Genomic DNA, 14,851 nt, shown 5'->3' with positions numbered 1-14,851 from the left:
TTGATTACTGATGAGATTGAACATTTAAAAAGTGTTCATTAGCCATTGTTTGTTTCTCTGAAGTTTCTATTCATGTTCTTTATTTTTCTATTATGTATCTAGGGGAATGTCTGTTTTTTTCCTTCTAAAAACATTTACCTATCAAAGGTATAAAGTTTCTATCATATTATTGTCAATATTTTTTTTCTAGCTTTGGTTGTGTATTCTTAAAATTGTTGCTGTGCAGAATTTCAGGTTTTTACATATTTAAGTGTACTTGTCCTTTTCTTTGTAATTTTTTCCACTATATGTAGAACATTATTTTTCATATCCTTGAACCAGTGATCAGCTTTGCTTTCTTTAGTTTTATGACTATTGTTTATTTATTTGTTGAGTATTTCAGAATTTTGTGGTGGAGGGGAACATGTTGCGCAACACTTTTTTTTTTTTTCTCCTTTTAAAGTAGTCGGTTTCCGTACACAATGAACTGAATAATCCAACTTTTCCCATTGACTTACAGACTTCATTTTCTATTACTTTCTTACATAGTCAAGATTCTATTTCTGGAATATTTCTTTGGTTCCATTTGTTTGTGGGTTTTGTTCTCAAGTAATCTGTTTTAATTACTACAGCAATACCACTTAAGTTGTATATCTTTTCCTACAGTTAATACTTAATTCACGTTTTTAGTTAGGCAAGGATTTTTAGAACAGTATTTAGTAAAGATGGTAATAATCATCCTTATTTTATTTCTGATTTTTAATACAAATGCTTTTACTGTTTTACCTTTAAATAATTGTGGGAAGGAAATGTTCTTTGTGGCTCTTAAAAACATTAATCTGTAATAAACTTATCAAATGCCTTTTCGGCATCTATATGAAGTCTGAATTTGGAAGTTGTTTATACAGTGAATTTTTGTAAGTGAATCACACTTCGTGAGAACTTCCATTGCATATTCCAAAATGTGTCCCTAGAGAAAGTGCTTAGGCCTCAAGCAAAATACATTTTTTTGATGCCAGAAACTTTGCTTTCCCTCAAAGACAGTAGGACATTTTCTTAATTACCAGATAGAAAAACCTCTTCTTCAAGCAGAAAGATGGAGTCTGGAAGACCTTGGCACTATTCTGAGGAACTCTTTTAGAAACAATGTCCAAAACTTAAATTCTAGAAATCCTAAAGGCAGAATTTGAACGAAGATTCAGGAACCTACTACCAACCTAGCTAAGTGCCTCAAAGATGCTTCTTGATTTGACTTGAACATCTATTCCAGCACTGTCCAGTCGAAGCTTCTGTGATGATGGAAAGGTTCCAAAGCCCTGCTGTCCAGTAGGGTGGACAGCGGCCACATCTGGCTGTTGAGCACTTGAAATGTGGCTAGCATGAAGAACTGAATTTTTAAGTCCGGTTAAAATGTAAATAGCTGTCTGCGGCTAATGGTGCTATAGTGGATGATGCAGATCTGTACAATGAGTCAGGATATATCGGAGGTCACTTGTGGCTCTCAAACTGTGCCTCTCTAATATGGCTAGAAATATCCTAAGAAATCTTAGATTTTAAGAATTTGTAAGTTGGGAGATTTGGGATGGAAACCTCGAAGTTCTGATTTCTGAATTCTTGATAAGATACTCCCTGTTTTCAGATCATGTACCTGAGCGTTGACCGACTCCTAGTATCCACTTAAAACCTCGTATCTGTGGTAATTGACAAGTTAATATATTTTCCTGGTGAATGCGAAGTTTTTTTCTTTTGTAGTTGATGGGCTAATATGCCAAACCAAAACTAACTTCTAGATCATCTTCTATAGCATTGAAGGTTGGTTGTTATAAAATCATTCACCACAGCTGCTCAGAAGTCCTTTTGTGTAACTGACCTGATTCACCTACTACTGCTTTTCTAAAATGTGACTTTAGGCAGTGCTTTCATTTTCTTGAAATAAACTTGATTTTATATACTAATATTTTCCAATCTTGTATTGCAACTCTTATATTCAGGTGTTCTAGAAATAAAACAATCTTTTAAAAAAGTTATGTGAAAGGTTCTCCATGTAGTCTCAATATGCATGAGGTAAAGCCACCATTGGGTTTATGTTTTGCAGCCCATTAAAGTATTTATATTTGGTGTAAACCGTTCATTCCCCTCATTCTGTCATGGGTAATTGATTCGAGTGAATATATTGTATAATCCTCTTCAACTTAGTTGTTATACACAATAGCAATTATGTATCTTTTAAATCATCAAGGCATTGGACAGCAAGGTTTCAAAAGTTAGGTGTCTTGCTCTGACACGCCTATATTTCTAGGAATTTCTAAATTCAGGTGCCTTTGCTAAAGGTTTACGGTAAACATTTGTTTAGGATACATTAGTAAAGGATAGATTAGTGTGATTCTTCGCAAAATTTTAAAAAAGGAAAAGAGATTGTAAGTAATTTAGTTATTAAGAATAGTTAGAACTTATTTGTCTGTATTTATCATACAGAAAAGATTGCAATGCTAGTTTCAGTTTCTGGCTTTAATTCTTTGGACCAGTTATAAACTCTTTGTACGTCAAGTTCTTTAGTTGAAATGCCCATAGCTTTAGTACATGTTAGATGATGGGCCCAATGCTAGTTTCAGATGCTCCCTTTTTAGGCAACGTTTGAGATGTTCACTTTTTAGAGGGCTCTTACTATGGTGGAAGTTGTATATGAACAGATTTAAAAGAATCAGTGCTCTGCCAGATAGTAATTTTATCCTAATTCTTTTATGTCTAAATTTGAATTTTAGAGACTAAGATCTTTATGTACACATGTAGCTGACTTGAGGGACCACAGCTTTTGATTGACATAATTTATTGAAGACCTAGAATTTGATATTTCATTCCCCTCATTAAAAAGTATACATTAAAAAAATTTTTTTTTCTTAATTTAAAAAGGGACACATTTGGAATTCTAATCTTCCTTCAGAATGAGAGAGTCTTTATATATAAAACTTTGGGCATGTATTTGATGGTTTATGTGTCTTTAGCCCAAAGTCTTTAGGTACTGAGGGAGCTACTTAATTTGCTTTCGAAGTTCAGAACATCATTTCATTTTTGCCATATAATGCTGTGTAACAGGTCATCCCCAAACTCTGGGCCTTTTAAAACAATAATTATTTATTCTCATGAATCCGTGGGTTGGTTGAGACAGCTCTGCTTTAGGCAGTGATGGAGTGGCTTTGCTTCATGCTGCATATATGTGGTTTGGATCTCCTCCAAGTGTCTCTCCTTCTCCTTGGCAGGCTGGCTGGGACATAGTCTTCCTATGGCCATGTCAGAGATGCCAGAAGATAATCTCAAGTACCAAGCACATCTCAAGCCCCTGCTTGCATCACATTTGTTAACATTCATTGGCCAGAGCAAGTCACATGGCCCAACCCCACGTCCAGGGCAAGGCAGTTAACTGGAGCTATAAAGTCATGGCTAAGGGCGTGTCTTGTTTCATGTCTACCATGTACAATTTATGCACCTGATCATCTTAATTTAGGTGACGAGAGGCTAAAATAAACAAATGTTAAAGTGATGAAGAATGAACGTTTGGGATTTAATCTGTTTTTCCAAAATGGCGAAATACGTAAAGGGGTGTAGAATGTAAGATGGTACTCATTCAAGAATAAGATGAATCTTTACCTGGTTCTCAAATTGTACAATATCTCAAATTATACTATATCAAATCCATTTTTTGCCACACTTTTTTTTCCCTCTTTGTGATCTTTTCTCTGTTAGAGATCAAATCACTGAAGAGTAATACTTTAATTCTCACCTATAAGTTAAACAGTTGATTCTCTGTAAAGCAGTAAGATTAATAGATATTTAATTGGAGGTGTTTGGACTGTTGGAGCCAATGACCGAATAAAAGAAGTAGTCTTAGATCTTGTAAGAGTAACAAGTTTTCCCTATTCCCAACATTTTGCGTATCTTTATTCAGTGAAAAATGTTCTGCTGTTGGCCCCCCAGCAATACTTAACAGTCAAAGATTCAATACAGTAAAAAAAAAAAAACAAAAAGAAATACAACTTGTGGATTTAACCAATTTGATGAAAAAGGGAGGAGAAATACCTCAAAGGAGCAAATGGCTAAGTATGAAATGATAAAGGAATGGTTTATGAAAAGAATATTATTTTTTAGGTAGACTGGATTTGCTGTGCACGTTGGTTGCTTTTGAATGGCCCGGTTGGAGGAGGAAGCATGTAGGGAGGGGTGACCTTCTAGAGTCCACAGGAATGGGATGGATGCAAGAAAGAGTGATGGCACAGGGGGGCTGGGGCCATGCCTCTCCTGAGCTCCTCTCCTAGCACGCTGCAGCAGAATCCAAACCATAGAATGTTCTGCCTTCCTACATTATGGGGAAGGAAAGTGAGGTTCTGAGAAGTTCCAGGACTTGTGCAAAGTCCCCTGTGGGATTAGATGCAGGGCCAGGATGGCCGTCCCCGTACTTCTTGCTGCGAGGGGCGTGTGGGTGTACAGACCCAGGAAGAACAGCCTAAAAACCTCCTGGTGTGGGGGTAGTAGTGTGTTCCTGTTATAAAAAACTTTTTAATGTTTCACTTTGGGAAATATTTTGGTATGTGGAAGTTAAAACACCTCCAGATAAGAAAAGGCAACCTCTGAAAATATAGCTGTCGCGAAGATTTGGGAGGCTTTTGGAACTGTGGCGGCCATAAAAGACAGTCGTGTCTGTAATGGCTGAAACAGTCACCTTCCTTAGACAAGAGGACGGTATTTTAGTTGGGTGTAATGCTTTCTGTGCCCTTATGTACTTGAAACGCTTGAAAGAGGCTTAGGAATCTTTTTAAAATTTGTAATTTTGTGTTGCTGTCTTCATAGCTGAAGGAACAGGCCCATCTTCAGTAAGTTCACAGCACAGGATGGGAAAAGGGTTGCAGCTGGAATTGCTGGTGATCCCTGCACCCCCATCACTATCTCCACACTAATGTGGTGACTGTTTCATTGAGCCCCTCCTCAGTTTGAAGGGACCACGTGGAGTTGAAGAGGCCTATGCATATGAAAAGGAAACTTCTCAGGGCGCCTGGGTGGCTTAGTTGGTTAAGCATCTGACCTCGGCTCAGGTCACGATCTCATGGTTCATGAGTTCAAGTCCTGCTTAGGGCTCTGTGCTGACAGCTGAGAGGCTGGAGTCTGCTTCAGATTCTGTGTCTCCCTCTCTCTCTGCACCTCTCCTGCTCGGCTCTCTCAAAAATAAACATTAAAAAAAATTAAAACATTAAAAAGGAAACTTCTCAAAAGCATCCACCAAAACGGTGTAGGAAAAATGGAAGATGAACCTGTGCCATCACACAGGTCAGCTATAGCAGACAACCGTTAAAGGTTCCATGAGTCCCATCCCATGTGTAGGGCGTGGCAAGACCTGTCACTGTCCAGGTTCAAAACTTAATGTTTGGATTCATTTTTTCCCATTGTTTTCTAACTCAATTTCAGCAGCGTTTGTCAGTATTTTCTAATTCTGTTACCTTGTCTGCCTTTGCCTGACTCTGTTAAGAGGCAAGTACCTTAAGGGTTAGTACCCTTAGCCCCTTAGGCTCTGGCCCTGAGGCCTGACTCCCCCTCCCGCCCTCCCTCCCCCAGGTACTACCCGGGATGCAGTCTTGAGTGAACATATTCGTTTCATATTGATTGAACGTTAAGTAGCTACTTGAGGCAAAGACCCTTTCCAGCCAGAAGTGGGGCGTTGAAAATTCTCATTTTAAGGCCAAGCCCAGGAAGATTTTCTGAATGAACTGATGTTTAAAAAGCAGCAGGTTATCACCAGAGGGGATACACTGTTCCAGTGCTGTCATAATTAGTTCTCTGGCTAGAAATGAACATCTATTTATGTAACCCTACATATTTGTTAGGCACAGAGAAATAAACGCTGTTGGGTCCCAGGGCTTTATATATAAAGTTCATTCGGGCAAGGCAAATCCAGATGCGTTATGACAGATGAAATAATGAGCGAGGCCCTAATAATGTCAGGCTGGTGTCAGGCATTTAATTGGTTTATGTGCATTTTCTTACAGTTCCACTGGTGCATTCACTCTCATGGTGAGTTAGTGTGTGCTCTGTCGAAGCAGGTGCCACAGTGCAAGAGTTTATCAGACTGTGTGCCCTGCCTTCATGTCTCTCATCTGTGGGGTCACTGACGTGTTCATCTGCGTTGTACAGCCTACTTTGGTTGTAGTAGTTGCTTGTGATTGATCTGTGCAAGTGACAGAAATGTTGCTTTCGAGGGAGGGCAGAACGTTCAGGCTGCAGTGGGAAGCCGTGCTGCTTCTGGAATGTGGTTCTGTAATGCTCATGATGCCTCCACTTGTGTACCCCACATCTTCTTCCCCGTTTCCGCGTGGACGCTGCTCTGAGCTCAGGCTGGTCGAGATCAAACGTGATGCCTCCAAAATGTAACTGGTAGCCTCTAGCACATGTCTCTTGCCATTTCCCATAGAAAATTCTTTTTGACGAATGCATTTTTAGGTGGTAGGCATCTTAAGACTGCATCTTTGTGTTGTGTGCCAGGAAATGCCTTGAATTTAAAAATTGTCGGTAGCTACCGGAAGGAATGACGCTTGGAGTCAGACAAAAGTAGGTGTGGATTCAGGTTCAGCCTGTCCTTTCCTAGCTGTGCAAGTTTGTGTTTCAACCATTCTGTCCACTGGGAGTAATAACACCTCCCTCACTGAGTTTCTTGGCACAAAGCATTTGCTGTGCGCTTACTACGGAAAACATGCGAACTCTGAATCTTAATCCAGGGAAAACCCTCAATTTGTGAGGCTTCTTAAACAGGGTTTTCATTGTCCTTCACAGCATCCAAATACTTTTACTGTTAAGACCAACTATTTGCTCTGCGTATGTGAAGAGTTAAGTTTTCATCACACGCTTACTAAATAAGTGGATGTTTTTAAAGTCTCCAGAATTTTTTTTTTTTTTAATGGGAAGCTTGAAAAGCGACTTGTGGATTTGAATCAAAATGCCCCTGTTAAGCAGCTAAAACAGGTGTGTCAGCAGTACTTGGAAATATTCTTTCTACAAACTGACTGGCTGAAGAGCTTGCCAGGCCAGGGAATATTCTGCCCTTCTTTCTTGGAAAGAAGCCTTTTGCCTTTGTAGGCAGAATCACGTCTTTAGCTCTACTCTGTTACACAGAAGATGGTCGTGTCTTGTCACGTAGTAACCCTGGGTGGGTTTCAGTGCCTGTGAGCCCTGTGCGGTGTACCAGGTGGTGGGGACGGACTTGATGTTCCCTGGTCTGGATGGGGAGGCAGGAAGTAGGAGGGGAAGATTCTGTGATGGTGTTCAGGAGGAGGTGACCATGCTTGACAGATCAGGGGATGAAAGAGAGGCTGTGAGGAGGGAGAAGGGAGTATTGGGGCTTGTTGTAGTGTAACCAACTACCCCCAACTCACTGGCTTGATACAACCACCATCTTATTTATTGCACCGTTCTGTGGGTCAGGAATTTAGGCAGTGCTCAGCTGGGCAGTTTTTCTGCCCCATTCGGTAGCCCTTGGTGATCGTCAGCTGAGGGATGGTCTGGTCTGGAAGGTCCAAGGCTGCTTCATTCATGTGACTGGCACCTTAACTGGGTGGTTGGAAGGATGGGCTCTGCTGAGACTGCTGACTGGAGCCCCTACGTGTGGCCTGCCCAGCATGGTGGTCCCAGGTCTCTTCCATGGCGGCTCAAGGCTCACAAAAGACCCAGGCAGAAGCTGTGAGGCTTTTTCAGACCTGGCTTGGGAAATCTCAGAACATCACTTCCTCTACATCCTATTGGGAAGCAGGTCCCTTACCAGCGCAGACCAGCACAGGTGTAGGGAGGGGGGAACTAGACTCATCTCTCACTGGGAGAAGTCATGGGCATCTGTGTTCATCTCTGATCTGCCACTCTGATACAAAAGCCAGTGGGAGACTCTTGGAGTGGGGGCGGGGGTTGAGTAGGGTGGTGGCATGACACATGACCAAACGTACTTTTATTTTTTTATGTTTATTTATCTGAGAGAAAGGACATGTGCGAGAGCGTGGGGGGAGGGACAGAGAGAGGGAGACAGAGAATCCCAAGCAGGCTCCACACTGTCAGCACAGAGCCAGATGCAGGGCTCAAACTCATGAACTGTGAGATCATGACCTGAATCAAAGCCAAGAGTCGGACACTTAACCGGCTGAGCCACCCAGGTATCCCCAAATGTACTTTTAGATTTGGGGCAAAGTCAAATGATAGCGGATTGAAGAGTCTATGAGCACTAGAAGCAGGGCAGTGGGTGAGGAGCTCTCTTGGCTGTTAGGAGAAGGTGGTATGGGAGGGGGGGCTCGGAGGGAGACCCAGGGTCTAGGGGCTGGCTTGTGTTGTTACTTGTTTACTCTGAAGATGGGTGAGGTCACCAATGACCCAGTCTGTTCCAGATCATGGAAGTACATTTCTGTTCTATGAACTGGCCTTTTAACTGATTAAACACTGTAACTTCTCTTGCCTCCTTCATGTCTTTCCCGGGATACCCCTGTAATTCCTGTTTGTCTTCCTAATAATGCCATCCCCCTGGCCTAGGCCAGAAGCCTGTATGCCATTACCTTTCTCTGTCCCTCCCTCTGTGCAGCCAAATGGGTCTCCAAATACTATTGATACTCGTCTTCAGAACCAAGGAGCTCAACTATGGCTGCAAGTGCACGTCCCCAAGTGAACTTGGACAGTGTGCACACCTGGAGCCCTGTACCAGAACTGCCGACTCAGCATCTCTTGAGACCTAGGTGTGCCTAGGTTTGTAAAGCTTCCCTGGTGATTCTCATGCTGACTTAGCACTGAAAACAACTCTCTGCAAGCTTTGTCTAATCCTCCAGTTCCTTTCCTTGCTGCTTGGGTTTAGGCCGTTAAAGTTTCCTGTGGCTATCAGGACAAATTCTGACCAACGTGGTGGCTCAAGGGGGCAGAATTTATTCTCCCAGTTCTGGAGGCCTCAAGTCTGGAGTCATGGTGCAGGCAAGGCCATACTGCCTCCAGGAGCCCGGGGGGTGGGGGTGGGGGGCAGGATCTTTCCTTGCTTCTTCCTGCTTCCTGGAGGCTCCAGGCATTTCTTGGTTTGTGAGGGTCTAGCCCCAGTCTCTGCCTTCATGTTCCCATGGTCTTCTCTGTCTCTTCCCCTGTGTGTCTCTTTATGAAAATGCTTGTTCTTGGGTTCAGGGCCCTCCAGTGACCTAGGATGATTTCATCTCCAGGGCTTTAACTACATCTGCAAAGACCCTTTTTTCAAAGGTCTGGGACATGGTCCCATTGACTTGGGGGCCACTATGTGACCCGCTCCACTTCCCATATGGGGAAGGCTTCTTCTGCTGTCTGGTCATCTTGAGTCCGGTCTGGCTGTCCATCCTGCGCTGTGCTGCCCTAGCGATGACTTTATATCCAATTGTGTTAGTCCTTTGCTTAATCTTACCAGCTCCCCATTCCCCTTAGGGTAAAAAGCCATGCCCCTTATTGAGTGCCAGGCTGTTGTATAACCTGGCCCCTGCCTTTTACCTGCCCCCCCCCCCCACTGCCGCCCCACTACTTCTCTTCCCTTGAACTCTTTGCTTTCACAGTAATGAACTGCCTATACTCCTTGTCCTTGTATATAGTATTGCCCCACCTTCCCCCTGTAGTGTTGTTCACATTTCAAGGCCATTCAAGCATTGGGGCTCCTGCCTGGCTCAGTCAGTTAAGTGTCTGACTCTTGGTTTCAGCTCAGGTCATGCTCTCACGGCTTGTGGGTTCGAGCCCTGCATTGGGTGCTGTGCTGACAGTACAGAGCCTGCTTGGGATTCTCTCTCTCCCTCTCTCTCTTCCCTGCCCCTCTTCCCAGCCCCTCTTCCCACTCATGTTCTCTTTCTCTCTCAAAATAAATAAATTTTAGCAAACAAAAAAGGCCATTCAAGCATTGTATCCTCCATGCAACTTTCCCCTCATGCCTCCTCCCACGTGCTTTGTGCCCTAGTGCATCTTGTTGTTTACATACCTTATCACACTTGTTTTTATGCCTTTCTTTGCTTTTAAGTGGAGAGATCTGAAGACAAGGAAACTGATACTCATCACTGTAGCTCTAGTACTTGGTCATTCATTCAGTATTCATAATGCCATGTAGCTTAATCTAATTAGAAACTTGTCTCATTGGGACCCTATTTCCAATAGGAAATCCCTCCGATTTCCAGTAGGATTTGTTACTGAGCATGGTCTAGATGGATTGAGTAAGTAGGTAACCTGTGTGTAGGCTGGCTTACTATTTGCTTAACCTACAGGTATCATGCTTGGGCAATGTAAACATTTCTGCGTATGGTAAGATGACACGTCTGGTTTTTGTGGGTTTATCCTCCCCTTTATGGTAGATAGGACTTTGGGGTTGTAGGTAGCAGAAACCAACCTGAGTTAGCCGAAACTAGGAAGAATTTCGTGAACAAGGGTCAGCGTGCATCTGGGTCACTAGAAGTCCTAAGGATCCTCTCTCTATCTCTTGTTGTTGCTTGTCTCCGTTCATCTGCTTCATTCCTCACTTCTCTGCTGCTTCATCATGTGACACATTGTGACATCCCCACAGTTTGTGCACTTCGATTTTGCAGCCCTGGACATCCGCAGAGACTGGCTGGGTGTGTCTCAGGGTCAGTGTTGTGTTTTCTGGGATGAGAAGGTCATTGTCAATGTGGGCCAGCTGTCCACCTCCAGCCATTCAGCGACAGTGTGGTGGGGAGGGTGCCGGCCTGGCCATTTCACTCACGCGTGGTGCTCGGGCTCACCTTAGGGAGTTAAGGGATGGATGCCTGAGGAGGGAGTGTGGTGGTGAGTGGATCCCCAAGAAGCATCTGACACGCTCTTGCTAGGTTTAGTGTGCACTTAAAAGATGCAGTAGAGAGCTGGGGAGACTCGACGGGGCCCGGGAAATCCAGCCAGATCCTGTACCATTTGCCTTGAGGCTTCAGTGGTGAAAATGTTCCTCTAAGTTGTTGAGAGCCCTAGTAGCTTTAATTGATTTCCACATGTTTCTCTTAGTACAAAATATTCATCTTGATTTAAGTGATTGGGAAATATGTTAAAGCAAAGTGGGTTTATAATGGTGGTTTTCTTATGGGTACATTCATTAAAGTAGCAATCACAAACACGTGTAAGAAAACAATGTATGTTTTGATCTTGCCTCAGAAAAAGGAGACTGGAAATAAATCATCTCTGTATTCTGGAGACACTTTTATGTAGCGCGTGTTTCTTTGTGATGGAAATGGGAACAGATTAAAAACACAGCAGGAATAACTTCGAGTGATAATTTAAATCCATCCTCAAACTGTAGCTACCAAATTGTAACAAAAAACCCCTTTGTTCCAACTCTTACTGTTAGTGAGCCTGATGTCCCCTTTGCCATACTGGCCACCAGGTACTTCTGGGTGGGGCTCAACAGAGACAGAGGTAAGACTTGGAGGAGAGGAACGAGCCACTAGATGTGCTATCCCTGACTTTGGTGTTCTGAAGGAGCTGTCCTATATATGTAAAACTCAAAAGATTCCCTTCCCTTCTTTCTATTCTCTTCTTTAAAGGAACTTCTCCAAAGAAGGAGATGGAGAATAGTCATGTCAGTGTGGCAACATGAGACCTTGGTCAGAACTTACAGAGACCTATTAATCAAGTTAGAAGTAGAACTGAAAGCCGAATCACTAACTGCAGTCCTGCATTTTTTTTTTTTTAAGTTTGTTTATTTTGAGAGAGAACGTGAGTCAGGGAGAGGGAGAGAGAGAATCCCAAGGAGGCTCTGTGCTGTCAGCACGGAGCCCTATTTGGGGCTCTGTCCCATGAACCATGAGATCATGACCTGAGCTGAAACCAAGAGGTGGATGCTTAACTGACTGAGCCTCCCAGGTGCCCCCTGCATTTCTTTTAAACACTGGTATTAACTTTAGGTATTAATGTGGGAGAGCTACATTAAGAACATTGTTTTCCAGATGACTTTTTAAGTTATTTGACAGTTTGGACTAAAACTCCTCTTTTTTTATTTCCGGGCCTCTTTACGGGCAGCCCTCTTGTGACAAACATAAAATAGGATTTCACAAGTATTTTTGCCTACCTGACCGTATACGGTTCGAATAGCAATGGGAATGAATGTAGAGAATTCAGAACTCTTAAGACTGCAAGTAACTAAATTTGGTCTTACAAATAAAGATCCTAAAGACATTAACATGATTTGGGAGTGAGAGATGAGGTTTAATTAGTATGCTATTTTCTAACTAGTTCATTTAAAAATATTTCTTGAGTGTTTCTCTGGGGTCCATTAGAACAACACTTGCTAAATTGAGCCAGCTCTAATACAGCCTCTGCAGAATTCTCATTTGCTTATTTATACTGTCTCTTTCCAAAAAGATTTGAAGAGTCTGACTTTATAGAATAGGAAACCTATAATTACTTTGTACATCACCCTTAAATTAAGTTTCTGGAAGTGATTTGAATTTCATTACAGCTGAAGTCTGTTTTACAGCCCGTTCCTTCTATGGGGTGTTTAGTGGGCAGCTTTTTATGACCATCCCTGTCTCTCCCCTTTTTCCATCCTTTATTCTTAAAACTTTAAAAATCTACAAGGAAATGAACTCTTTCATCTTTGTTTATAGGTACAATGGTGCTTTACCTAATGGAGACCGCGGCCGGAGGAAAAGCAGATTTGCTCTCTATAAGCGGCCAAAGGCTAATGGAGTCAAACCCAGCACGGTCCATGTGATATCCACGCCACAAGCGTCCAAGGTAGGTGGTTCCTACAGAATTGGGAAGGCCTTGGCAGATGGTGACTTTTGGTACTTCTTGTCATCACTGCTCTTTTCTTTCAGTCTCTTTTCTCTGTGGGGCAGTTTCTCAGTCATTTAGGCCAGATAATTCTTTGTGGTTAAGGGCTGTCCTATATATTGTATGTTTAGCCACATCCCTGGCTTTGACCCACTGGATGCCAATAGCACATCCCCACTCCCATCCCCTGTTAGGACAACCAAACAGGTCTCCACACATTGCCACATGTCCCCTGAGTGGTGAGGTGGGCAGACCCTCCCATCCCGCTACCCCCTGATGGATCACTGCTTGGGATATAGTGGAACCAACATACGTCACTTTAGAATAGTTGTATTGAAAGATAAATGATGTTCCTTAGTTTTTGTGTTAAGTCTTCGTGAACCTCACTAAGATTTGTCCTTTTCCTTCTATTTATTGAGCACTAGCTGTTTTTATACAATCTACATGTACCTGGAATTTGGGTCATTATTAGAAAGATTGGAAGTAAACAGAGCTAAGTGCCATAGGACGTTTACTATATCTCTTCTCATAGCTTTGAAGTCTATAAAATGTTAATTTTTCTATGATTTTCTGATCTATAAATGGGGAGAAACCTGAGTTTCCATTCTGGGTAATATATTCTACTTGTTTAGATAGGACAGTTATTTCTTTTAATTCAATTATTTAACGTGTAATATAGTTTCTTTTTCTAGCAAAATTGGATTTACCTGAAATTTCTATATGGTGCATTGGCTAATACATATTTATCATAATGCGTTTGGACCATCTGGAATAAATACGACTTGATTGCCATTTTTACTGAAAACCCATGGGTCAGAGAGAATCGAAAAGCTTCGTGGAAGTACGTGTGGTTTTGATACTCAGTCTTAGAAACAGATGACCTTTGTTAATGTTTTTTATTAAAAGACCTCCTGTTGCTGAAGGAGTTTCTGAAGCAGTGCCGTGAAAAAAGTTTGCTAGAATGTACCAGTTAAGATTGTCTTGTATTAATGAGGGAATGGCTAGATCTGAAAATATGAAACAACCAGGAAAACAGGAAAGATAACTATTTAGCAGCCAAACTTGGCCAGAGAAGGGGAAATAAAGTAGGTTTTATGAAGGGAAGGACACTCGATAAGGAAAACAAAAGAAGTCAGATTTACAAAGATGCTGAGAAAAGGAGGAAGTGAAATAACAGAATCTTGGAAGGCTAATGAGTATGAGAAGTATTTTATAGTGCAAAAATATTTGGAGGATACCAAGACCAAAGTTTTTTTTCTAACTCATTTGTTTACATTCAAATTAGTTAACATACAGTATAGTATTGGTTTCAGGAGTAGATTCAGTGATTCATCCCTTAGATACAGTACCCAGTGCTCATCACAAGTGCCCTCCTTACTGCCCATTTAGGCCCATCCCCCTGCTTACCTCCCCTCCAGCAACCCTCAGTTTGTTCTCTGTGTTTCAGAGGAAAATAATATAAAAACAGGGAGGGAGGCAAACCATAAGAGACTGTTAAAGACAAGAGTTTTTAAGCCAAAAAAGTTCTGATATTATAGACCCGGTCCTTCCATTTGTCTGTGTGTTGATCTTCCTCTAGCTCAGTAACTTTACTTTCCTTAATCTTAGATTTTATATTGATACCATGGATTTACATATTTAAGAAAATGTATGGAAATCTTTGATTACTCAGGCTTCAGTTTTTAAAATTTTTTATTGTTTATTTTAGAGACGGAGACAGATTGCGAGTGGGGGAGGGGCAGAGAGAGAGAGGGAGACACAGAATCTGAAACAGGCTCCAGGCTCTGAGCTGTCAGCACAGAGCCCAATGCGGGGCTCATGAACCATGAACCCATGAACCATGAGATCATGACCTGAGCCGAAGTCGGACGCTTAACCGACTGAGCCACCCAGGCGCCACCTCAGGCTTCATGTTATGATAGAATATGAAATATGGCTGGAATATCAAATAGATCTTCCAGTAGCTACTATCGGAAGATCACTGGCTTTTTCTTTATTCACTACCTACTTCCATGTGCTCCAGGTTTAACTTTTCATAAAGGTTTTACTTTTTATAACTGAATTTTACCCGAAGTTATTTAAATTCTGAATCTTT

At 42.0% G+C, this 14,851-nt stretch overlaps 1 protein-coding gene across 1 annotated transcript in view; it reads left to right on the top strand.

Moving 5' to 3' along the window:
* PELI2 (pellino E3 ubiquitin protein ligase family member 2) overlaps positions 1 to 14,851 on the top strand; it is a 197,092-nt gene that overhangs the window by 42,420 nt on the left and 139,821 nt on the right. The window contains exon 2 of the mRNA XM_025919632.2: positions 12,588 to 12,717. Within this exon, the coding sequence (XP_025775417.1) occupies positions 12,588 to 12,717 (130 nt within the window). The remainder of the gene's footprint in view (positions 1 to 12,587; positions 12,718 to 14,851) is intronic.

The sequence above is a fragment of the Puma concolor genome, chromosome B3, assembly GCF_028749965.1.
Source record: "Puma concolor isolate L17-30 chromosome B3, mPumCon1.1.hap2, whole genome shotgun sequence".
Classification (NCBI taxonomy): domain Eukaryota; kingdom Metazoa; phylum Chordata; class Mammalia; order Carnivora; family Felidae; genus Puma; species Puma concolor.
The sequence above is the reverse complement of the archived record's forward strand: the minus strand, read 5'-3'. Positions and strand labels throughout refer to the sequence as shown.